This window comes from Silurus meridionalis, chromosome 14, assembly GCF_014805685.1.
Source record: "Silurus meridionalis isolate SWU-2019-XX chromosome 14, ASM1480568v1, whole genome shotgun sequence".
In the NCBI taxonomy this organism is placed as follows: domain Eukaryota; kingdom Metazoa; phylum Chordata; class Actinopteri; order Siluriformes; family Siluridae; genus Silurus; species Silurus meridionalis.
The window spans coordinates 18,645,593-18,673,220 of NC_060897.1; the positions used below are offsets into that span (position 1 = coordinate 18,645,593).

A 27,628-nucleotide genomic window follows, 5' to 3' on the forward strand; every position below is an offset into this window, starting at 1 on the left:
CAACAGAAGGCTGACAAAAAGAAAGAAACAATAAGAGTGTAGAACTAAAAAGAGGTAGAGAAGATGACGCAGGTAGAGACTTAAGGAGAGAGGGAAAAGGCAGAAAGAGAAAGAAAAAGAAGAGAATGAGGGAAAGAGAGACAGCTAGAAAGAAGGCAAAGACAGAAAGACAAGAGAGAGATTCTGAGATGGAAAAAAAGGGCGAGGTGACCAATTGGTGTAGGGGCGGGTAGAAAGAAAGAATAAAAGAAAAAAATTAAAGGACCAGACAGATAGTGAAGGGGAGGCACAGGATCAGACAGAGTGACAGACAAACGGGCAGTTAAAGGTCAAGAGATGGGAGTAATGACCTTGCCAAAGCTCCCTTTTCCAAGCACCATGAGGAAGTTGAAGTCAGAAAGCTTCATCCGGTCTTTATTTCCATTATTGTCCAACTTGGATACAGACGAGTCTGTCTTTTTAGCAACAGAAGCTATTTTAGCTCTCTGTAAAGCAAACAGAAAGACAGAGACACAAAAAATTACTTCCTGCAGAATCAGTTCAATCTATTTTGTCATTTATTTTGGAATTAAGGCTTCATCTCAGATGCTAGATGTAGAATAGAAGACGTTCTAGCAGAATTTGCTAAAATTGCAACAATTGCTAGTGGTTATGTTTTAGTGTACATTCTGTGGTGTGTGTGAGAAACAAATAATATTTACCCATAATGCAATACAAGATTGGCAAAATGCAACACACACACGAATATGTGGTAAAATAAGTTATAATCTGTAGAAAGTCAGATACCATATTTATATTTTGCTATGACTGTGTGAAAACAAACAGAATGCTTACACTAGCGTTTTGATTACTTCCTACTGAAATAAAGGATTAATTCAACTTATTAATTCCATGTCTCACTCAAATCTAACCTTTAACTCCACTAAACCTTTTTAAGGTTTAAAAGCTCTTTTGTGGGATAAACAAGTGTCCCAATCCTATCACAATCCTATTCTTGGGGACATTTGGTTCCACAAACAGAAAAACTTGCCCACAGACACATACACAAATGTGTGATCTCACACTCGCTTTAAGTGAGCATTTAGGCGTTTAGTTGTTTTCAACAATCTCAGCATGAACATTTCAGAATGACAGATGGATCTCTGTGTGTGTGTGTGTGTGTGTATGTGAGGAAAAACATCACTGCTTGTTCACCAGTTCTCTCTGTGCATTCACCCTCCACTTGTGTTGGTTACAATCATGTCTGGGAGAAAGTCATTTAAGATGTTTCTATGTACATTCGAGAGTTCCATCAGGGTGTAGACATACCCTCACATACCCTTCATATCCTTTCTGTGATCTCTTAGCCATCTAAGCGATTGTGGCGGACTCAAAACAGTGATCCAGGGCAACATCGGAGTGACACCAATAACCCAATTCCATGAATGAGATTACACTCTGGCACCTCTTTTTCTCAGTCAATGATTCTGTAGATGAGTTTCCTCTAGTGTGTAAAGTGGCGCTGGCTCTGGCCTCAACAGCTGACAGCCAGCCAAGTTCATCCACTTGCTTAATTCTGAGCCTCAGAAGGCAGAGGGTAGCCAAGCTGTACAAGTCCCTTCACAACTCTTCTGTGCCACTAGGAAACCTTGCCGCAAAAAAAAGCAGCCAGCAGAGAAAAGACAGTGGCGTGGAACTGTAGATGGGCTATTTAATGAAAAAGCCTTCTGGACCTTCTGAAACACTTGAGAATAATGAGCCCCAGTCCATGCACAATGGCTATCTCAGTCAAACTTGCTCTACTCATTTGTTATGACATGAACAATAATACCATACATTTTGTGACCTAACAGGAAGGGTGCCAATTCATTTTTGTGTAACAGTGTGATACCTAGCCCTTCTGCTCCGGGGCAATGACCCTTCAAGGCTTGGCAAATGGAAGAACTGAGTGGGCCTCTCTAGATAAAAAAGCTGTCATCCTTCATTTTTCAGCCTTACATTAACAAAATGATTTTGAAAACCAGTCACGGCTAAAAGTCAGGGCTAAGTGAACTCTTGAAGCCCACCTAGACAATTTACAATGTCATATTATCAGAGTGATGGGAAATTGTAAAGGGGTGATACGATGGAGAATACAGCCTCTACTAAATTTTACTAGCAGAATCTTTATTTTTAAAAAGAGTACCCCCTAAACAGCAAAATGTGGCAGTAGAACAAGGCAATTGACATTAATTAGCACTACACATGCTTCTAAATGCACATCATAACTTTATTCACTCCATTGAATGGAATGTTCGAAACACTCCAGTTCCCAACCTCTATTTCCTTGCAAGACTTTCCAGATCATATGCAAGTCCTGGTGCATACTGTATGCTAATATGTATAAAACACACATGCAAACACACACACACCAAACAAACACTCAAGCACTGATGTCTTACCTCAAGTTTTTGTCTCAGCTCCTCATTTCCTTCATCTCCCTCAGGTGGGACAGGCACATTAAAGTACTCACCCTCCTCCTGACTCAGCAGCTTAAACCTGTGTGTGTGTGTGTGTGTGTGTGTGTGTGTGTGTAAGTGTAAGGAAAAAAACAGAGAAAACACCATAGATTATCAATAGTGAAGGATTGTCTCTCTGATACTCTAACTTGGCTATGTCTGTGTGTTAAAGCAGTTTAACCATTATTGTGGTGCTTGGGGCTAAAAGTGGTCTCGGGTCCCACTGGACTACATGAAATCCATAAAATCAGTAAAAGACAAAACTGTGTTACCTGCTGCCTCAATGAACAAAGGTCACAGAGGTATACAATTTGCAGAACCAATAACCAGATGTATAGTCTTTAATACTGCAAACCTTTAAATGCAGGTCTATGCCTGGATAAAGCATAGGTTCTATTCATTTATCAAACACACAGGGCTAAACGATGTTATTGAACAAACCACTGCAATATTCCACTATATCCAACGGCAAAAATAAATGGCTTTCAACATTTTATTAGTCCATCTTTTATCATTCTTGAATAAAAAGTCTGTAATAATGTCCCCCTTATTCAGAATCAAAGCGGCCATTATTAGTAAATAGCAGGTCACACTGTGGTGTATAGGGTCCTTACACAGTGTCAACACTGTTATCATGTGGTATTATCAGTGATGGACAGTTACAAAGTAAATGTAATTCGTCACTGTGCTTAAGTAGCTTTGTCATGTATCTGTATTTTACTGAAGTATTTCTGTTTTGGGAGACTTTTACTTTAACTACATTTCAAAATCACTTGCCACATCACTCGTGGCCTTATTTGTGCGATTTTCTTTTTTAAAATAGTTGAACAGAAGGTTTTGTGCTCATGATAATTTGAATAAATATCAATCAGTGTTTAACTCATTAATATTATTTTATTAACAGATTGATGTGCTAAGAGTCTTTTCACATAAACTGAGTTGATAAAGCAAAACTTCTTGTGACAAAAATGATAATAGAATTATTATATCCATAATAAATCATAGTCCTTTGGATACTTAAGTACGATTTAAGGCAAATAAACTTGTACTTTTACTCAAGTGAAAGTTAAAAGGGAGCACTTTTACTTTAATTGGAGTAATATTTTATCTAGTGTATCTCTACTTTTACTCAAGTACATGGTTTGTGTACTTGGTTCACCACTGGCTATCATTCTGGCTCGGGCAGTTCCTCAACCTCAGCTACATCGTTCAGTTCATAACTGGTGCATGCAAGAATTTTTTTTTTAAATCCACCCTACACAGATATGATTATTTCTTTTACTTGCTTGTAATATGACACAATTAGTCCTTTATGCTAAATATATAACTTTAACCAGCCAGTTACTAAAAATTAATGAATGAAAAATGCTGTACATGGTCTTTGTCATGCAAGAAAGTAAAAATCTCTAGCTCACCTAATTGTTTTGTTTTACTGGGTCCCAATCCCAATGCACACCTCAAGGACTACGCACTACATCAGGAGAAATGTTTTTTTTTTATTTATTTACCTGCTTTATATCTTGTAGATCCAAGTCAAAAACATATGACATAATTGTTCACCATCAGGACTGATCTTTTAAAGAAATCTGGCCAATCAATAGTTACAATTCGGATATTATGTAATAGATACAAGTCACTGGGACGTGTTGTGTTTGGGTTTGGGAAATGAACGATAAGAAAACATCACTTCACTTGTGTGTTTGTTTGTGTGTTTGCCTGTGTGTGTGATGGTGCTAATTGGTGTTTGTACGAGCTAATCTCCATGTAGGGTCAATAACAGTCAACACACGGTGCAGGGGGATTTCTAATGCTTACTTAGTATGTCTGTTCCACTATTTCTGTCACCCCCTCTCTCTTTTTCACCATATCCCTCTCTCTTCATTTCTCTCTGGATTTCTTGGTTTCCCTTTATAGCTGTGTCCAACACTTTGTGCATGTCTGCATTCGAATGGGATTTAGGAGGAATGCATCATATTTTAATACTTACTAGCACTACATGCTACCTCTAGCTTAAACCTTAGTAATGCTAAGGGGAAAAACCCAATGAAACAATTAACTAGCGGACATTATCAACCTTTAGGTAAAAATGATGGCCTTCTTCATTTAGTTTGAAGTTTGATTTGAATCATTATCAAATACATTTTATGTGCAATAGCTGTCCAGTAGTACAAAACATAAATCTTTCCAGAAAGGAAGCCATAAACATAGTTTATTTTGCCTTATTACTGCATGTGACCATTTTCTAGACACTTTCAACACAAATTTCCACCTCAAATAACATAGCACAGCATTGCAAGTGTAAAAAGCTTTACTAGTAGTATTTTCACGTCACTACTAATAAGAGTATAACAAATTACAAAGCAGCTATCCAAACTTGGAGTTCTTCAAATCATAAATCTCCAAATCATAATTCTGGCAAATAAATATTTAATAGGACAACCTGTGTCTATGATTTTTATAGGCATGAGGCAGAAATATGACCTGAATATGAGGCTGATCCTTTGCAGGGCACCATGCGCACACACATTCACACTTTAGAGGAGAATTTAGCGCATTTTACTGGCATGTTAATCCCAAAGGACACCATGGACACACACACACGTTTGTGTATGTCTAAAGACCTCTTTAAGCCCAAAGACCTTATATATAAAACACATACACACAGACACACAGATGTGTGTTATGTATAAGGTCTCTGGGCTTTAAACGATCTTTATAACTCTCAGAGACTCTCAGAGAAGGAGTCACACTCAAAGAAAAACACTGAAGGGAGTTAACACAAAATAATAAGCAGAGAAATGGTTTCCTTTCTGATAAAAGAGCAACAAAAGGTCACAAAGACAAAGAGAACTACTACAGGAGTGTGCGTGTGTGTGTGTGTGTGTGTGTGTGTGTGTGTGTGTGTGAGTGAGAGAGAGAGAAAGAGAGAGAGAGAGAGAGAGAGAGAGCGAGAGAGAGAAAACTGGGCAGTTTACAGACTCTTGAAACCCCTTAGAGGAGACACTGCCATTTACTTCCTCTTTATTAAATCAGTCTTCAGCTCTGGCTGAAGAGGAGTGAGAGAAAGAAAGAGAAAGAGAGAGAGAGAGAGAGAGAGAGAGAGAGAGAGAGAGAGATGGAAAGACAACACAGCAGAAGAGATAAAGAGGGTGGAAGAGGAAAGGTAAGGAGGAAATGAAGCCCTTCAGATAAAGAGAAGCTGAGCGAGCAGGAAATTTGTGTAGGTGTAGTTAAGTGTCTGCATCATTATTTCTGTGCTCATGTGGGACACACACCACACACACACACCTTCTGAAAAATTACCAACAATATAACAAAGCAATGGCTTCAATTCTGATCTGTGATCTTTTATGAAAAATACATTTACAACAGATGAACTGTCTACAAAGGTCACACTTTCCCAATGGCTGACAGGTGGAGAGTCCACACCTCCTTCTCTGGGACTCTGTGTGTGTGTGTGTGTGTGTGTGTGTGTGTGTGTGTGTGTGTGTGTGTGTGTCTCACCAGCCATCCACACTTTGTTTCTGGAGTTCCGAGATGCCGAACGAGAGGGAGCCCATGAAGTCATTCCTACTGGTCAAATCCCAGTCCCACATCTCCACTGATAACCTGCGGTCCTTATCGGATTCCTTCAGATTACTATCAGATAGTGTGTGTGAGAGAGAAAGAGAGAAATGACAGAGAGATTCAGGGCTGTAGTCTGCCATCCCGAAACACATAATACCACAAACAGCTATCTCAGGTATTGTGTAAGGAAAATACCTCTAATACATTCAGTGATCACTTTATTAGGAACACCTGTAATTTATTGTGGGATTGTATATACAGTACTCTCTAGAATGCAGTGTAAAACAACAACAACAAAAAAACCTTCAAGTGCCAACCTAAAAGTATTGCTTTGCCTTTGCTCGCTGTAGCCGTAGATTACTTTTCTTTTGAAAATTTTTTTGTTAACCATCCTTGCAAAAGTGGTTACCTGAGATATCTTAGACCATCAGCTCAAACTTGGCCGGCCATTCTCAACTGACCGCTCGCATCCACAAAACCTGCTGCTCACTGGATGATTTTTAACATCATTTTATGTTCAGTTATGTATGAAAACTTAAACACGTCAGTTATTTCATAAATATAGCAAGCATATATTGTATAGCAGTAAAATATTCTTTACAGTTTTCTACATAGCAGGATACAGTATTATGACATAGAGTATTTTTTAGTTTGCCAAAATAAATTATTACAATTATTTGATATAGAAATTACATATATTCTAAATATATATATAAAATTCAATCATGTAAAATTATTTTATTTTATGTAACCATCTTAAAAGAGATACACTAAATTACTTCATGGAAAAAACTACACAATATGGCCGAAGGTTTGTGGACACCTGAGCATAAAATTAGTATGTAATTTTTTTAGCATCCTAGTCCACATTGAGTCTCCATTTGCTTTTATAATAACCTTCACTCTCCTGTAAAGATGTTCGACTAGATTTTGTAGCGTTTGTAAAGTCAGGGACTGATGTAGGTGAGGTGAGGAGGCCAATCAGGAGGTCAGTGTTCCAGTTCATCCCAAAGGCATTCAATAGGGTTGAGGTCAGAGCTCTACAGCAGGCCATTCAAGATCTTCCACTCCAATCCATGTAAAGCATGTCTTCATGCAGGTGGCTTTGTGCACAGGGGCATTGTCATGCTGGAACAGGTTTGGGTCTCCTTCTTTAAGTGAAGTCAAAATGTCATGCTACTGCATCCAGAGACATTGTATACTATTGTGTGCTTCCAATGCTGTGCTAACAGTTTAAGGAAAAGTCACATATTATAGGAGTCAGGTGTCCAAATACTTTTATCCATATAGTGCACAAACAGTATTTATATTGCATCAGTATTAAAATGTAATATTGAGAAAATGTTATATGTAGCTGGTAAATAATGGGGATAACAGTGACCAAAAAAAATAATACAGATTTTATATTTTAAAATAGCATTATTAAATATTATTCCTGCTGATGTGTTACACACTTTTCTTCGAGTGTCTTTTATTTAATGAGTCAATTTGATTTTAAGTGCAAATACACTTACACAAGAGCATTAACTTTATCATTGACATTTGTCTTACAGTCAAATATGATCCATTAACATTTTTGTGTAAAAAGCAGATTGTAAAACAAACTTACTCTGCAATAATTTATATATTTTTTACATGGTCCATTTCAACATCAAATTTTTTTTTTTTTACAATTATTTATAAAGTAAAAATTTCTCACAATGTGAAGGTCTCGTTCCATGTTGGATTCAGGCAGCACTTTATAGTCTTGGTCTTCTGTTTGCTCTCGCTTTTCGGATCAGGAATGAGTTTCAGCTTCACGTACGGGTCAGAAAGGCCATTCGGATCCATCGGAACCAAGTTTCTTCCTTCCTTGACTAAAAAACAAACAAACAAACAAACAAACGTGTACAAAACAGTTTCAGAACCAGACTCATAAATCACCAACAAAAAGAAATTTGTCCCAAACGTGAGTTTATGATCAAATAAGCTGGAAGAAATAAGTAATTATTAATGAATCATGAATGTGGTTCTGGAAAGTTCTGTAAAAAGTCTGTGAAAAAAGGAGTCATTTTTGGATCTAGCAGAAGAACTTATGTAAGACAGAGAACAGGAGAGATGTTAGAAGACTGCCTCACACACCACAGTCAAACCTGGAAGTAAAGCTTAATAATATCTGGTTGTTTTGAGGCAGGGAAGGTTGAAGACTTATCCCGGGTAAAAGGAATACTGAACCAACATGGCTAACATTCCATACGGTACTTCAACAACATTCCGTTTGGACTGCAAACAGTCAGATGGAAGGTTATCTCTCATGGAATGACCTGCCCAGTCAGCGCACCTAAATCCTATTGAACTGCTATGGGATGAAGTGGATCACAAGGTCAGAAATATCCAACTAGTGAAGAACACCTTTGGCAAGTTTTTCATGGCAAAATGTTTCAGTTGAACGTATGGTGAAATGAACTGTCTGGAAGCCAAGAGTGTGTAAAGGTGTTATTTATGCTAATGGGGGATTTTTCAATTAAAATCAAATGAAACATCTGTGCATTTAAATATTTGTTTGGTCACAGTAAATCTTCATATCACTACCTTACATAGTTTGTTGCAATGTGTCTCTCAAAAATATACCATAGTGTTAAGGTGTTAACACACCTAACACACATTAAGAACTGGAAGTATCAAAAGTTAAAGTACTGGACTATGATAACTACATTACCCTCAAACGATTAGAAAAAAGAGAAAACTGTGAACATCATAATCCTTCAAGAGAGCTCTGCCAGTAGCGCAGGTTCAGACAGTATACACGTGTGTAAGCTATTTCTTTCCACTTAAAGTAATTGAGCGTACTTAAAATAAGAAAAAAAAAACATACTTTGGATTATCTCGGTGTGCCATTACACTGATGTATGACTGCACCGTTGGATCGATAACATTTTAATGGAATGTCATTATTCATACTGATGTGGCATATCATTAATGGTTAAACTATTTGTTGTGGAAAAAAATTTCACTTGGCTAAAAAAATAAATAAAAAAATAAAAAGGGCCTTAAGTATATTTGCCACCAAATGGGAGACAATAGAACAAGATGGCATGGTCTCACCTTTCAAATAAACTGCTAGTTAGCAAATAGTACACCGCTAATATCAACACACAGTCATTAACTATAGAGTTATTGATTTTTTTTTACATCAAAATCACATCTATAATTCACTATTATTATTTGTATTATCATTAATATTACTAATCACAAATAATAGAAAATTATACAAGATCATCAAGTCTCCATACCATCTAATAAAGTCTAAGGTAGTACTGCTCACACACAGATACACAGGACATGCTAAGGGAATGGTGGAGGAATTTTATTATCGATCGTATAAATATTTCCAAATAAATTAAAGTTCCATTGAGGATGACCTCGAGAGTCGACCGTTACACTCATTAATCCTGGGAGAAAAAAAAAAGAGAGCAGCCTGAGGCGAGGTAGGCTGTTCTCTTCATTTCGAGAATGTGTGTGCGTGCGTGAGATTGCACAGACCTTAATTTTCCAGCTGATGAGTGTTACGCCCAGTGCGCTTAGTAAGAACACACACACACACACACACACACACACACACACACACAAGGGAGCATGTAGATTGGATACATAACTGTATTTATGTAACACTATCAACCACAGAACATTTCCTCATATCAGGTTCGCTTAAGAGTCATTTAAAAAACGTTTAATCCACCCTACATTTCCATAATTCACAAGATTTACCCTTTTGTTAGACCAGAGTTTCTGATTATCTTCTTTTTACCTGCAAATTCCTTGTAATGTACATTATTACAGTATTCACTGAGAAAAACATGAGGTAAAGGATATTTTTTTTCTACAGTCACTACGTCTTTACTGTCCACATTAATAATGATGCTGTGACTATGTGATAGCTATCTCCATTGCTAATTTCAGCCGCGGATTAGCTTCCCCTGTTAGGTGCCCGTTTTGCCCAGTTGCCTAGCAACAGCATTCTCTGAACTTCGGTCACTTTGTCACTGCGTGTCGCTTCCCGTGTCAAAAGCAACGATGAAATTAGTTCAACGTGTCAACCTTTCTCCGTGTCAAAAAGACAATGGACTGAAAATGATTTCGCTCCAAAATGACAAAACAATGTGAAGCTTTTAATGGTCTTCAGGAGATTCATCACAAAATGAAAACGCTCGAGGTGTCCCACCATTTTGCTCGTCTACTTTTGCTCAAATGAACCGCATTAAGGAAAATCAAGTATCAGAGAAATTTCATCATTATGATGCTTTTAAATAAAAAAAAAATTCAACATGTCTGGGTTCAGAAAAATGTTCACCTACTTATACTAAACATACAGGACATACACAAGCATGTCTGCCATCAGACGAGCTTTTTGAACATCTTATTCCACATTGAGTGCCCATTTGCTGTTATAGTTACTTTCAGTCCTCTAGGAAGGTGTTACAGTAGATTTTGGATTGTGTCTGTGATTAAATTAATCTGTACTTCTGTCTATATCTGTCATATATATATATATATATATATATATATATATATATATATATATATATATATATATATATATATATACATTTTTTTTTTTCCCCTCTCAAGTGTATAGATCCCACTAGAAAAAAATAAATTTTATTTTTATATTCTATATTCATGTTCGACAGTCGTCATAGCATTTCTGTATGAATTTGTATAAAATTTAAATGCTACAGCATCCAAAGCCGTCCTATCCAAGTGTGTCTGTGAGTTTGTGGCAACATTGGAATGGCTGGAATCCCGAAGCCTTTATCCGTGCAGTGTATGTCAGAGGCTGCTGGAAGGATTCACCTAATAAGAATTTCATTGTATGGGTGTAACAGATCGTTTCCTGTACATGCGAAAACAAAACAACTGAATCTTAAATCAGCTGTTTGAAACACATCAGTGAGTTTACCCACAAGGCTTAAACATTTCCAGAAATCGAACAGAATCGACTCTTCGTTAAATTCAAACTGAACAATAATTTGTTGTTAAGCCCATAAACAGCTTCATATTTTGCCTTTTCTGCCCAAGAGTTCACATCATATTCATGGCTAGGCCATTAAACAAAAATAACAATGAGAAGTGACATGGATTTTAGAAAGAAAGTTGTTAAGACAGCACAGACTTGACACACTGTCTAACAGATCACCCTCACTCTACAGCAGAACATCTCTCACTGTCATGGTGCTGGAAAAAATAAAAATAAATAAAAAATAACTTGTGCTGGCTTTCCCACTTAAAATCATATTTAAAATGGCAAATTTTCTTTGCATTGGCTGTCTGTAGCTCCTTTCACAAGCAATGATGGAAAAAAAAACGTTAACGCAATGTTGTTTTTACTCTATTCAGATCCTGGTCAGTCTAAATACTTAATTGTGATTGGCTGCGTTCAAACGCACAGGTAGTCCTGGTCAGTTTAATCCCTGATTCCATCACAGAGACGTCTCCATAGTACCACAATTTAGAGCAAGCAGAATTCTGAGGTCTGTATGTATATAATATACTATTCGAAAAAAAGTACTGGGACAGCTGACTTTTTTTGGACAAACTTGAAGGCGCAATTGTGTAGGATGTTTTTGGATGCAGTAGAATAAAATTTCCATTCATTTGAGACTCAATTCTGTCCCGACCTGACAATGCCCCTGTGTACAAAGCCCCCCATGAATATATGCTTAATATGGGTTACATTCTGTACTGTATTTTTTAACAATCTTTTTCCACACAACTTATCTTCATGCTCTATATGGACAATCCTTGCACAACCCACTGTACTGGTTGACATTACTGTTTTTCCCTGTCTCAGGTCTTCTTCTTTTTTTTTTGCACTGAATGTGCACTTTGTGTTGTTAGTTTAGAGTTGTGTGTACTTCTGTGTTTGTGTTTCTATATGCTGTAGCACCTTAGTCCTGGGAAAATGTTTCGTTTTCACTGTGTACTGCATTGTATATGGTTGAAATAACAATAAAGCCTACTTGAACTTGAGTAGAAGATATTGAGTGGCCTGCTATAAAGCTCTAACCTCAACCCTATTGAGCACTTTTGAGATGAATTGGAATGTTGACTGTACCCCAGTCCTCCTCGCTCTACATCAGTACCTGACTTCACTATGGAATAATAAAAAATGTATAGGCTAAATTTTATTAAATTTATTTCTGTCAAGCTGCTTTTTCCACAATGACCACTGTTAAAATATACTAATAAAAAAATTTGCTAAATTATTTGATGTTTGAGTATTTCAGAATCGTTTAGCTGAACATTTTCTACTCTCCTTGGTTTCACTGCTGTATTTTGACTTATCCCTACCCCACCCATCAATGACAGCATGTTTGAGTGACAGAGACAGAAAATGACAACCAGTATCCACCAGTGTCCCTTTTTGATCACTATTCCTGTTTTATTTTTTATTATTGGTATTATCAAAGTCATATTTTGGATGTTTTTGGACATCCTTTTACGTTACATAAGCATCATCATGACAGTAAATGTCCACTTAACCATGGGAGACTAGCACAGAGGCCAAGAGGCATTGTAAAAAAAAATATTAGACAACACCACCACCTGCTGGACAAAAAAACCGCACCGTCCGCATCACGACTTTAATTCTTACCATCTGTCTCTCAGTTGCACATTAATTTTCGTTTTCTTTCTTGCTCCATCTCTATATGTCTCACCATCTGTTGCTGACCACTTGGCCATATGTAGTTAGTTATGGTATTACTAATTCTGCCATGCACTGCCAGAAATTTTTACCAACAAACTCAAAGAATTACCATGTCTTGAGGCCAGAAAAATACTATGTGGCTACTTTGTGTGTGTGTGTGTGTGTGTATATATATATATATATATATATATATATATATATATATATATATATATATATATATATATATATATATATATATATATATATATATATTACACACACACACACACACATGCACACACACAAGTATAATACCTGTGGCTCACAAAGATGCAGTATTAACCAGGCAGAGAAAATGTAAACAAAATAATGCAGAATAACAAATTGTTTGGCCTAAATTTCTATTAATACAAAGAAATATCATTTTAAAGTGACACAATGAATGCTGAAGGAAATGCTGAACACAGCACGTTTGAAACTGCTACTAAAAGCAGCTGCGCATCTTTCACGCATGACACAAAACACCATGTCATGTGTTAAATGGGGGTGTTGTTTTAACCTAGAAATCTGCAGAGTGTCATTTTCAGATTACTCTCTGTAGTAAGAGCAAAAAAAATTAGATGCTTAACAGAGAAATTTAGGAAAATAGCCTACATCATCTCATATTCTTGTCCAAAAATCATTGAATCCACCCAACTATAATGTTTAGAACAGATTAAACTTTTACCAAAATAATCCAAACAGCAGACATACAAACAATATTGATCCACACTCATCACTTTACTATAAATGCCTGGGTCAATTAGTCATGTGAGAGCGACAGAATGCAAAAAAATCCCTAAGTAGCTGCAGCATGCTGATTCAGCCAAATGGGTGTAAAACACAAAAAACATCAGATGCCTTGTTGATGGGTTCAGCCATAACTTATTTAGAAAGACAGCCTCTCTATTCTTCTCTCTCTCTCTCTCTCTCTCTCTCTCTCAACATTAGAAGGAATAAAAAAAAATAAAACTTGCTGAGAAATTCTGAAGCTGCGAAACCCTGCACTTTCACAGTGTTGTTACTGGAGACTGTAAGATTCATAACTTTCAAGACAAACTGTTAAATACGAACCACTTTATGAAAAACTTCACCATATTAACTAATGACACATTTTCAATACAAAACTTTTAGCAAACAAATCTCTAAGCATAAGCATATTAATGTATTCGCCTTGCAGCCAGCAATACACTCACAGCACCTGATATAGAATATTAATAAACATCTTCAGACCAATCAGAATGGACAATTAAAAAGAGGTATAATATTAAACAATATATACAGCCGCAATGTTACCACTGCCCAGTTGGACAAATCCAGCATCTTTTCCCTTTTTGACTGATGTGACTTCATATTTTAACCTCAAAAATTGTGCAGCTACACTCTGGAAGTAGAACTGTGCAGACTGTAGTGCAATTAGTGCAGGAGCGCCCCCTAAAGCATTTTACTGAATGTACTATTTTTAAAGGTGACCACTAGGGGATGACAAGCGCCAAGAAATGCTGCAGTAAACGAATCGACATGTACTGCATTTGCTGCTGTTTTGATTTGAAAAAACGAAATAGACCTTGTTACTATATCTGGCCAAGCCTACACTCTGAATACTGATAATAATGTTTGCAATTTGATGCTTAAAAACATTAGAAGGTCAAAAGACCTGTTGCAGCATCACAATACCACTGTGTGCAAAGCCAGCTCCATGAAAATATGTTTTACATGGGTTGGAGTGGAGGATCTTTAGTGACCTGCTACAGAGCTCTGACATCAAGCTTATTGAACCTACATCAGTATCGTATCTGTGTCTGCTTTTACTTAACGGTATGTAATGACTTCACTACATTTTAAAGCGTAATATAATTTTGTACTGCACTACATTCCAGAAAAACATGCTGCTCCTCACTACTTTGAAATGAATACATAAATTGTGTTAAATAAAAACCTGTCACAAGACCGCAAAGCGTAACCCCCCACGGTTCTGGTAAGACTTCGAGCGGAGTAAGGGTTCTCTCACTGCGTGTTAGGAAGTTCTCAAAAAAAGTATATTCTACTCAAGTTAAAAAAAAAAGTAAAAGGACTTTGTAAAAGTAAAAGGATGTGTATATGCGCAAGTAGTAGAATAGTCCACTTTGTCCGGTATCACTTGTCAACATAATGCAACTTTAACTGACCTGTGATATCGGTAACGTTTAGTTCTACTCATTTAAATATTAAAGTGTGTAAGCAAGATATTTCAGTGGTGAATTTGGTGAAGCTTGTCAAAGTACGGTTCGCTGACTCAGTTCCTCTTTCTGCACTAAATTTAAACTGCTGAGTTCATTATGTGTATTGTGGCCACTGAGGAGAAAAAACACCTGTTTCATACACCTGTGGATGCAGGCAAAACTGTGCTTTTTATACAGTATATAATATGCACATACACACACATGGATGTATGTATGTTTGTGCATGTGACCTTGCATAAGCTTATCAAAATGCCCAGAGAAATGTGCAAATATTTATAACAAAATCAAAAATGTCACCTCCTGGATTGAAGTGAGAAAAGAGGTAAGAGCTCCTCTGGATAATTACTGAAGTGGTTAATATTTTCCAGGTCCAACAAATTATTTAACCTAAACTGATGCAGTCTTGCATAACCAAGTGGGAAGATTCTGTGGTCATGGAAAAGATGCTCCTCTGTTACAGAAAGGTTCAATTATTGGCCTGCATCAAGAAAACAACTAAGAGAGTGCTGAAAATACTAAACTGCTGAACTAGAAATACTGTCTATCAAATTATATAACCAGGAAGGATAATGGTGAACCATCATCTTCCAGGAAGAAATATAGTCCGAAATAAATCGTGAATGATCGAAGACGACAAACGTTTGATGAAATCTTATAAAAACAGCCGTAAAAATTATAGCTATGTTTAATAGTGAAAGCAAGAGCATTTTCACATGCACAAAGTGATCAGAACTCTGGGACTGGGATGAAACAGGGGGCCTTAAAAAAAGCCTTAAGGTGAAGCGTTAAAAAAAAAACATTGTTCACAAAGACCAACTGGAAAAAAGGCATAACAATCATGGGACATCATTTTTAAACATCTTTTGAATGTGCTGGAGAAGACTTTATGCAGCAATCTGACATTCATACACGTGTGTGTGTGTGTGTGTGTGTGTGTGTGTGTGTGTGTGTGTGTGTGTGTATATATATATATATATATAAAAATAATGTTAGCGTTTTAGGGTGGGTGTACAAGACTCACTGCAGACGGTGAGGACGTTGTTCTTGATGTTAGCAGTTATCTCGAGGCGTCCTCTGCGTTCAGTGTGATCGGTTCCACACAGGCTTGGCACATTGGCAACACAACGCTTATGAATATTCATCATACAATCTGCAGAAAGATACAGAGAAAGACAGAGAAGTTTCTCGATGTGATTTTAATGAAATGTAGCAATAAACTGGCATTTCTGCTGCACGCGGTCATTAGCAGAAGGCAAACTTTAGCTACCATAAGCTAAAATGAGCTACATAACTATCTAATATCCTGCATCCTACGGTTATATCACAACAATAAACCTATAGACCTATTGCTAACTCATTAATTAAAAGTAAAAGTGATTTGAGTGAGAGAGACAATATTCTGGTATACATTTCTCCTGATCCTGATATTCTGTTAGATTATTAATGAGAGATAAATAAGAAGGGAAACTGGAAAGGAAACAAATTTAAAAAGGAAACCACACTCTACTGTGTAGCACAAGATGTTAATGATGCTATGCAATAATACTGATAATTATTAATGAGAGATGAAGACGCTGATGACTCTGGTGTCGTTGATCCTTATGACCATGAAATTGTGCTGGCAGTGATAGTGAAGATATTAAATATGAGTGTTAATGTTCAGAAATGGGGTAAAGGAATTTAAAGGGTGGTCATGAAGGGTGCTGATGGCATGATAACGATCACGATTTTTCTGATGATGTTGAGGTCAATCATTCATGTTTCGGATTACGGTGATTATTATTGGTGGATCATATAACGATGGTCATGCCATTAATCTGATCATCATGACGAGGGCCATAAAGATAATGGCTATGTCATGTTCTGCAAAATTGTAATTGTGGATGTCATAATAGTGATGTCATGCTTCTTATTGCTGTGATGATGATGAATAATATTGCTCTGCTCATGTAATGATTCTCATAACTGTGCTGATGATGATTCTGATAATGGTTTGGTGATGATTCTTATTATTGTATGGTGACAATGCAAACATATTTATAGCAATAATTGCTGTGGCTCTATAATTCTAATGGTTCATGATGTGGATAATTGAGATAACAAGTGGCTATTTCCAAGGTTCACATCCAAGATCTTCATCAATATTAGATCAGAAAATATATCAAATCCAATCAAAACTAATTTTTGCAATGTACACTCTTAATGAATGCAATGGTGTAGTTAATGAAGCTAACTGTACCGGAAAAAGCGGAAAATTTGCGACCTATCCAATGGCTATAAAAGTCTACACACCACTGTGAAAATGGCAGGATTTTGTCATATGTGAATGGAAATAAAAAAATAATTCAATAAATAAATGATCTCAGAATGTATGAAAGAGTTTTAGAAAAATTCTTGCTCAGTAACCTTTTTGCAGAAGTATGCACACACTTTTATAATTAGGGATGTGACTGTTCTCTAAACATACCAGTCCTGTTCAAAAGTAATAATTATATAGTTCTCATTAATGAAATGACTCTGGTTAACTGCCAAATAAAGGTCAGCTATTCCCCAGAATTTTCTTCAAATCTTCTTGGTTTCACATAACTGCTAAAGTCCTGTTTGCAAAAGAACTTCCAGAAGCATAAGATGTACCAAAGTGACATCACCAAGGAACATGAGGTCCCTCTAAAGATGATAAAAGAACAAGACCAAAGCATACCAGGAAGGTTGCCAAGAGACCTACAGAAAGGTGCTGCAAGGATTTCTGACATGTACTGCCTTCTCTCAACATACGATAACATATTTATAATGGTCTCTCATATGCTTCTGGGTTACAGGGTATACAAATAAATCACCCTGAACTATGTGACTAATTTAATTCCAGTTAGATGAGACCATAGGTACATTAATCCCCCGAAAAAGAAACAAAAAACCGCAATAGACGGAAAAATGACGCCAACATTTGCAAGAATATAGCGAGATGAATTTTGTGTAAATCCGTAGAAATACAGTACACTGCTTCACACATAGTGAGTACATGTGCTGTACAGTATACAGTTCTTTAGCAGTGTAGCCTATGCGTAGTTTCTCTGCTTGTTTATTGGTTGAGATATATATATATATATATATATATATATATATATATATATATATATATATATATATATATATATATATATATATATATAAGAAAACCCTAAGCATATTGCCCTGGTTCAATATGGTTGTGGTGAGCCAATGTGGGGAAGTGGTAGCTCAGTGGTAAAGACATTAGACTCCTGACCCGAAGAGGTTGAGTTCAAATCCCAGCACATGGTGCATGAGGTTGCTCTTGCTGGCTAAAACTGCTTATCTTTAGATAGATCTGAGCTCGTTATCAAGGTGTAGCAAATGAAGATAGAAAGATATTTTAATATGATTTATCTTAATGAACAAAAACCTGCTATTTCACCAGAAGATTGTATACTTTTTATATCCATTATGAGTCTATATACACAAACACACACAAAAAAGTGTGCGCACACATACACGCACACCCTTTATTTCCTGAGGTACTGAAACACTCCTCCACAGTTCAAGCAGAAGAGAGCTGGAGGACGAGTGCTAGCTGGAGTGTAAACAGTGTAGAGGGCCCAGAAAAGTACACACACACACACACACACACACACACACACACACACACACACACACACACACACACACACACACACACACAGTGGAATAAGGGGAAAACTAACCAAGATTAATGATAGCTTTTCAAGTCTGCAGTTATAAAAATTTTACTTTCCACTATTTTCTGTTTTCTATCTTTTCTATCTGCTTGTCTCTACTTTGCCAGCGTAACTATTTATCCATCCATCCATCCATCCATCCATCCATCCATCCATCCAATCTTTTTCCAGTCTATGTTTTTAAAAGAATGTCATTATCTGTATCTGTTGAAATATTGAAAAAGATTTTCATCCATAAAACATAACAACCAGTGGCAATTTTGTGGACTCCGATATAAGGAGACCGTAATTGCAATCATAACAGTTCATCGGATTTACAGATTTTGTGTTCTAGAAGGATCTGTCAAAACCTGGACAAACTCTAATATATTCACAGATATTTAATGGCTGTACTGCACATTTCTTTCATACTAATATACACTATATGGACAAAAGTATTTTTTTCCACCGCAAATGGTTAGTGGACATTTATATAAGAAAGCACTAAAGATTGAATTGTACAAAGTTACAAACTAGTGACAGCTTTCTACATGTAGAACTGGTAAATATTCTTGAGTGTGGTAGTTTTGAAAGAAATAAAGATGCAAGGAGGTTTGTGCTGTAGGAGCTATAGTGTTTAAAATGTAGTGTAAAAGTAATTCTACACGCTTTTACACCTTTAGGGTATTTAAAAGGGGCAGGATGGGAATTTTAGGCATACTTATTGTAGGTTCTAGATAGGAGAGTGAGGATTAAATGAGAGATAAATAAATGAGGAGGTTTGTGGATGTGGTGAGGGAAGACATGCAGGTAGTTGGGTTGAAAGAGGCAGATGTAGAAGACAGTGGGGTATGGAGAAGGATGATCCACTGTGGCGACCCCCAACGGGAGCAGCCGAAAGAAGAAGAAGAAGCAGAAGAAGAAGAAGACAACCTAAAGCTTTTCCATAGTTTTGTTGATAATGTATATGTTGTTAATGTATACTGTTGTACGTTTAACATTTTTTGGCATATGGCACACCATCTTATTCAGAGCAAGTTACAGTAATCTTGTTTTTATAATTGAGAAGTTAAGGGTTGCTCAAGGGCCCAGCAGTGGCAGCTTTGAGGCCCAGCAGTGGCAGCTTTAAACTCATGACCTTCTTATAAAAAGTCCCAAATCTTAACCACCATCTTTCCCCATGTGTAGCTGAGTGTGTGTAGGTGTGTGTATTACAATCTAAAATGTAATTTGTTTGCTTGAGGTAAAGTTATAACAGTTAAGCTGAAGCAAAGCTTTTAGGATAGTTAAAAAAATAATAATAAAAGCCTAGCAGTTTGGGATTTGAGAGTAATGCAAACTTAGCTGGAAGTCATTTAGAGATGGGGCAGGATGAGTCTCACTGACTACCATCACAAGTGACACACCAAAAAAAATAAAATAAATAATAATTAATTAATTAATTAATTAATTAATTAAAAATTAAATTAAATTAAATTAAAAAAAAAAAACACACAGCTTTGCTCTTTGAGACCCAAACAAATGCGTTACTCACGGTCACATCTCATGCCCTGGTGGATCAGCCCATACAGCAGGGAGCCACAATGATCGCAGAAGGTCGGACTTGAGTACGTATGCACCTTAAACTTGTGTTTGCTCCGTGGGTCCTGAAGAAAAAGAGACAGAGACACAGAGAAACAGAGAACCAATCGACCATTAAACACTGATCAATACTCGTTCATTCGTTTAGTCATTAATCTTCAGTAATCACTCTTTGTCGTTCCGGGGCGTGATTGATCCTGAATCTCATGGGTTTCACAATCATTCACTCATTTATTCACACCTAGGGGATGAACTAAACTTTACTTTAAATGTTTCCCTAGAGAAACCCCAGAGAAACATGTTATTTACTGTAACACACACTGCACACAGGCACAGAGAGTGATGTTCTCTTTATTTGTCTCTCTCTTACACTGACACACACACACACACACACACACACACACACACACAAAAGCACTGCAAAATAATCCATTTGCATTCAGGAGCTCAGATAAAGAGTTCTCGTTCTGCGTTAGTGTCAGTGAATCATAATTAATTGTGCTGTTTACCATAATAGCAGATTGTGAATCATTAGCAGGATGTCCATAAGGCTGTATATCAACTGTATACTATAAGTGATACGCACGGTAAAGACAATCACCACATTTTAAGAGATGTTTATCGCTGCAATTAGGGGGATCGTTTTCTTATCTGGTCTAATCCTCACTGGAAGTGTGAAGAGTCCGTGATAACAATATTGTGCATGTTAATCATTGTATAATAGATTATGTTGTGTGTCAAATAAAATAAATGCTCTGGTACGTTGTCTCCACCACACCAGAATGAATATTCCTCCATTCAGCAGAGAGATCATGACAATGACATATTTCTCTTTCTCTCTCTCTCTCTCTCTCTCTCTCTCTCTCTCTCTCTCTCTCTCTCTCACACACACACACACACACACACACACACACACACACAAGCAGCACAGAATTGCAGACACAATTACAAGTGTATGAAGGAGGTCAAAAGAGTGCGTTTATGCAGCACACAGTAGAAAGGGTGATGACGAGAGAGAGGAAAAGAGAGAGAGTGGGAGGATGAGGAAAAAGGAAGAAAGGAAATGAAAGAAGATAGACAAAGAGAGATATGCACTAAGCAAAATGACCAAGACAGACAAAGTGAAGAGATAACTGGAAATGGAAAAATGAACATACAGGAACAGGAAGATTGGCGGGGGAAAAACAGGGTCGCATGGAACCCTGCTATGAACACAGATTGATATAAATCCTCTACCAGTCAAACGCATTGCCTTAAGTGCTCATAGAAAGGGTTTTCTTCATGTTTCTTTGTCCTCTGAAGAATATTTAAGACATTGATGCACAAGAAGTCAGTCATAACCAGAATAGTTGTATTTTTAAACACTTAATTTCATGGTTAATGAGGGCGCGCCACTACCGAATGTGCACTTGTTAGATAGTTCTCCTAATGGATTATCACTTGTTCAAGGAAACATTTTCACTAAACATTTTATAATACACTAATTAATATTAGTTATTAAGGTGCAAAAAAAGGGCAGAGAGAGAGAGCGAGAGAGGCAGAGAGAGAGAGAGCGAGAGAGGCAGAGAGAGAGAGAGCGAGAGAGAGAGGCAAGACACTTCCCTGTGTAGTGCTCTGCGTTATTCAATGTCCTGCAATGCAATGTAATGAAGTCCAATAGGGGTAAAGTCACTCCATATGTCCCACCCCCATTTAAAATAGTCAGTAGCATTTCGCATCACCCGCACAAGGTCATACTGCATACAGTGAGCTCCATGACTACGCAGGGAAACAGAACACTGTTGAATTGAACGGAAAATCTGTGCATCAAGTATTTTCGAGAAAAAAAAAATGTACATTTTGTATATTTTCTATTAGAATGTTGTCACTGTTTTGGAGAACAGTAGCTCATAGATATCCTTCGCATACATCCTCACATATTTATATAAAAGGCGCAAAACTTTAATTTGATTCCATGGGACTTTAACGGAGAAAGGGTGTGTTGTCGTGAGTGTTATGCATCACAGACATTCAGTGGTCATGAGTTCCATTCCCAAAACCAACCTGCCACTGTTGGGCCTCTGAGCAAGTCCCATAACCACTTATGCAACCGCTCAGATTTATGAATAAAATCACTGTCATAATGTCATACAGTCAGTCATACTGAATAAAGGTGTAAACCTAAAATGTTGCAACCATTTAGAGAAAACAACAACAACAACAACATAAAGAGACCAAACCAAAAGCACATGGTCCTTTTTACCTGATCACACGCTAATGTAATGACATGTAATATAAATACGTGCTTGTATAAACACACACTATGATAGAAATACATTGGATGGACAAAAGTTTGTGGACACCTGACCATAAGACTGGTATGTGCTTTCTGTACATCCCATTCTACATTCAGTCCTCATTTGCTGTTATAATAACCTCCACTCTTCTCTGCGATGTTCCGCTAGATTTTGGAGTGTGCTTGTGGAGATTTGTGCTCATTCAGCCACAGGAGCATTAGTAAAGTCAGGTACTGATGTAGGTGAGGTGAGAAAGCCTGGAGTGCAGTGAGCATTTCAATTCCTCCCAAAAGTGTTGAGGTCAGAGCTCTATAGCAGGCCAGTAGTGATCTTCCACACACTTCCAACCCATGTAAACTCATAGAGCTGCTTTGTGCACAGAGGCATTGTCAAGCTGTAACAGTTTTCAGAGTACCTTCAACTTTCTGCGTACTTTGTGCATGTAATAATCCTCAAAGTTAATATATATATATATATATATATATATATATATATATATATATATATATATATATATATTTTTTTTTTTTTTTTTCTATAAACATGATTAATGCATCAAGCTTGTTAATATAAACGAATATAAAATCAGAACAAATGAATGAAATCAAAGGCTAATATAAAATTCTCACACCAACAACCAGGAATATTACCACAAGTTAGTGAACACACTACTTATCTGAGTGTACCAACATATAAGAAACAAACAAATAAAAAACAAATTATATAATAATATATAATTAATACATCATTGCTGATAAAAACATACCTAAACCGTTCTATTTTCTAAGATCATTCACAATGATGTAGCCAATTTGGTCTATTTTGCTAGCCTGCTAATATGTAAACCAAATGACAGTTTGTAAATATACTAATATCAAACCTCACTGATTAATACTTTGCCAAAATTCCCCTCTTTAATTGTAAATAAAATTGAAAAAATAATAATAATGATGTGAAGGAAAACAGAAATGAAGCAGGCTAATAGGATCTACAGTGTACCCGTGGGATCGTGGACACCAGGCCTGGCACACAGGGAAGCTGTGGTCTTTACTTAGCTGACGTTGAAGATTCAAAGTGTTATACAAAATTCAAAGAGGATGTGTTTTTAGTACACACAACAAAGCACTTGTATACAGTAAGTCACTCGGGATAAGGGTGTCTGCTGAACACTGTCCATTTCAATGAAAATAAATTTCGACTTGACATTGTATAAGAATGCAGCAAATTCATGCAAAGGATCTGATCTGAGCCCAAGGTTTATATTAGTTAGTCTACTTATGCATACATTTACACACACTCTGAGTTTATAAACTTGCATATAATAGACGTCAGTATAAATGCTGTATTCCAAATCTCTTTAAACACTTCCCCTTGGGCACTGGTTTACTCTTGGGATCCTTTTATAATTTTACGTTGCTTTGTGTGTTGAATCAATATGTGTTTTGGTGTGAGTGTGTGTGTGTGTGTGTGTGTGTGAGAAAGAGAGCCGATTCACTGCATGTAAGAACCGCCTACACAAACACACACATACAGTACACACACACACACACACACACACACACACACACACACACACACACAATAGAATAGCAGGATGGAAAATCCTCCAACCCTGTGGCCTCCAAGGTGTTACCATGGTGATAGGTAAAGCCCATGGCTAGCAAAATGCCAACAACTTCAGGTAAAATAAAGCAAGAAAGAATGATAGACAGAGAGAGAGAGAGAGAGAGAGAGAGAGAGAGAGAGAGAGAGAGAGAGAGAGAGAGACAGCTAAATGCCTGTCATCCAACCTTCTTTATCTCCCTCTCTTTCTCCTTTTCTTCTTTGTTTTTCAGGTCTCATTGTCACCTGCTAATCATTCTGTGCTTAGGTAAACCAGAGAATTGTGGATAACAAGCGTTCACTGCATCAGGCACACTGCTCACTTCAAACCAGTCAGAGGCTTTGCCTCAAATCAACACATGGCTGTACTGTCTTACTATTTTATCCCAGTAGTGTGTGATTTGGGATGGAGCCATGAAGAAACTGGAACATGTACACACACACACACACACACACACACACACACACACACACACCACTCCTCCATCAGTCAATCAGCATTTGGCGAACGTGTGACTATTTATAGCTTCCACCCACTTACAGTGTGCAGTGATTGAACACAAATTTACGGCAGGTTTTGAAAGAGTTAAACTCTTCATAGACAGGGAACATGCAAAGGAAAACTTTAGCTTAATTAACCGATTTAACAAATGCTACATATTACAAATGTTACATATAAATACATATGGGTGACAAATTAAAGGGGAAAAAAAAATAAACTTCACCCCCTACCACCTATCCACAGATACTTTCTTGCTCCGAAAATTTACTGACAAGGCTAAATAACCGCTAATGAGTGTGTACGTGTATATTGAACAGTTGATCTACAGGTGCATCTCAATAAATTTGAATGTCGTGGAAAATGTATTTATTTCAGTAATTCAACGCGAATTGTGAAACTCGTGTATTAAATGGGCACAGACTGAAGTAGTTTAAATCTTTGGTTCTATTAATTGTGATGATTTTGGCTCACATTTAACAAAAACCCACCAAATCTCAAAATATTAGAATATGGTGACATGCCAAACAGCTAATCAACTCAAAACACCTGCAAAGGTTTCCTGAGCCTTTAAAATGGTCTCTCAGTTTGGTTCACTAGACTACACAATCATGGGGAACACTGCTGATCAGACAGTTGTCCAGAAGACAATCATTGACACCCTTCACAAGGAGGGGAAGCCACAAACATTCATTGACAAAAAAGCTGGCTGTTCAGAGTGCTGTATCCAAGCATGTCAACAGAAAGTTGAGTGGAAGGAAAAAGATGCACAACCAACCGAGAAAAAAGATGCACAACCAACCGAGAGAACCGCAGCCTTAAGAGACTCGTCAAGCAAAATCTATTCAAGAATTTGGGTGAACTTCACAAGGAATGGACAGAGGCTGCGGACAAGGTATAAAGAGCCACCACACACAGACGTGTCAAGGAATATGGCTACAATTGTCGTATTCCTCTTGTTAAGCCACTCCTGAACCACAGACAACGTCAGAGGCATCTTACCTGGGCTAAAGAGAAGAAGAACTAGACTGTTGCCAAGTGGTCCAGAGTCCTCTTTTCAGATGAGAGCTTGTTTTGTATTTCATTTGGAAACCAAGGTCCTAGATTCTGAAGGTAGGGTGGAGAAGCTCATAGCCCAAGTTGCTTGAAGTCCAGTGTTAAGGTTCCACAGTCTTTGATGATTTGGGGTGCAATTTCATCTGCTGGTTTTGGTCCACTGTGTTTTTTTGAAAACCAAAGTCACTGCACCTGTTTACCAAGAAATTTTAGAGCACTTCATGCTTCCTTCTGCTGACCAGCTTTTTAAAGATGCTGAATTCATTTTCCAGCAGGATTTGGCATCTGCTCACACTGCCAAAATCACCAAAAGTTGGTTAAATGACCATGGTGTTGGTGTGCTTGACTGGCCAGCAATCTCACCAGACCTGAACCCCATGATCAATCTATAGGGTATTGTCAAGAGGAAAATGAGAAACAAGAGACAAAATACAGATGAGCTGAAAGCCACTGTCAAAGAAACCTGGGCTTTCATACCACCTCAGCAGTGCCACAGACTGATCACCTCCATGCCACGCCAAATTGAGGCAGTAGTTAAAGCAAAAGAAGCCCCTACTAAGTATTAAATACACATACAGTAAATTAACATACTTTCCTGAAGGCCAACAATTCACTAAATTTATTTTTTATTTTTTTATTGGTCTTATGATGTATTCACATTTTTTTTTATATTAATCTCTACATTAATTGTTAATTTTGTTCCAAAATCATCACAGGTAATAGAATCAAAAACTTAAACTTCAGTCTGTGTGCACTGAGTTTATTTAATATACAATGTGAGTTTTCCATGCCATTCTAATTTATTGAGATGCACCTGTATATAACCATTGTTATATTACATACTCATGTGACATCTCACTTTATTAGGAACACCTGCTCATTCATGTGGTAATAATTGGTCATTGTCCTCAGACACGTGGACCATGGCATCATTGTTGGTGCCCGATTTGATTGGTACCAGGTTTGAGTATTGCTGATCTTTTTGGATTTTCACACACAAACAGCAAGGGTAGTAGTAAATCTGCAGTAAATCTGCAGCCTAAAACACATAGTTCTTAAAAGAGCTTGAATAGAGAATGACCAGACTGCACTAAGCTGGCAGCAAGGTGGTATTTAAGGTCACATAATCACACTTTACATCCACGGTTTGCAGAAGAGCAGCAATGAAAAGTAACAGTGAGAACAATCTTAGTGAAACTGGACAGCTGAAGATGATAAAAAAAAAAAACTAAAAATACAAAAAAAGGAATATGGTAAAGCTTTCTATTTTCCTCTGTCAGTAACATAGCAAAAGAAAAGAGCTTTGCATGAGGTATAAGATATCTTTGTCTGAGCTTAAACCATAAATATCTGATGTCTAAGGTACATAGGCAAAAATATTGGGACACCTGACTTTTCCAAATATATATGCTATATGTGGTTCTTGCCCAAACTGTTACCACAGAGCTGTAAGTATGAAATTGTAAAAAGATGTCTCTGTATACAGCAGCATTGCTTCTCACTTGAACAAGGAGACTCAAACCTGTACCAGCATGTCAATGCACCTGTACACAAAGCCCGCTCCATAAAGATATGGGTTGGAGTGGAAGATCTTGACTGGCCTGCTATAGGGCTCTGACCTCAATCCTACTCAAAACCTTTGAGATGAATTGGAACACAGACTGCACCCTATGTCTAGTCAACTCACCTACATCAGTGTCTGACTTTAGGAACACCCTTGTGGTTGAATGAGCAAAAACCTTAACAAGCACACTTCAAAGTGCCTAGTGGAACATCTTCCCAGAAGAGAGGAGATTATTATAACAAGACAATGTGGACTATATGTGGAACGGGATGTTCAAAAAGCACAACCTTTGTCTATATAATGTATCTAAAGTTAAAAAGATGATCATAGCTGATATAAAACACAACAAACTTTGTCGTTTATACTACTACAGTTTTTTTAAA

At 37.1% G+C, this 27,628-nt stretch overlaps 1 protein-coding gene across 3 annotated transcripts in view; it reads right to left on the reverse strand.

Annotated features, from left to right (window-relative positions):
• The window catches only part of prkcbb (protein kinase C, beta b), a 92,768-nt gene that overhangs the window by 32,264 nt on the left and 32,876 nt on the right, over positions 1–27,628 (reverse strand). For all 3 annotated transcript variants that reach the window (XM_046866019.1, XM_046866018.1, XM_046866020.1), the window contains exons 4-9: positions 20,202–20,313; positions 15,997–16,125; positions 7,744–7,900; positions 5,982–6,116; positions 2,421–2,517; positions 351–485 (exon numbers count right to left, since the gene is read on the reverse strand). In XM_046866019.1, coding sequence (XP_046721975.1) covers positions 351–485; positions 2,421–2,517; positions 5,982–6,116; positions 7,744–7,900; positions 15,997–16,125; positions 20,202–20,313 — 765 coding nt within the window. The remainder of the gene's footprint in view (positions 1–350; positions 486–2,420; positions 2,518–5,981; positions 6,117–7,743; positions 7,901–15,996; positions 16,126–20,201; positions 20,314–27,628) is intronic.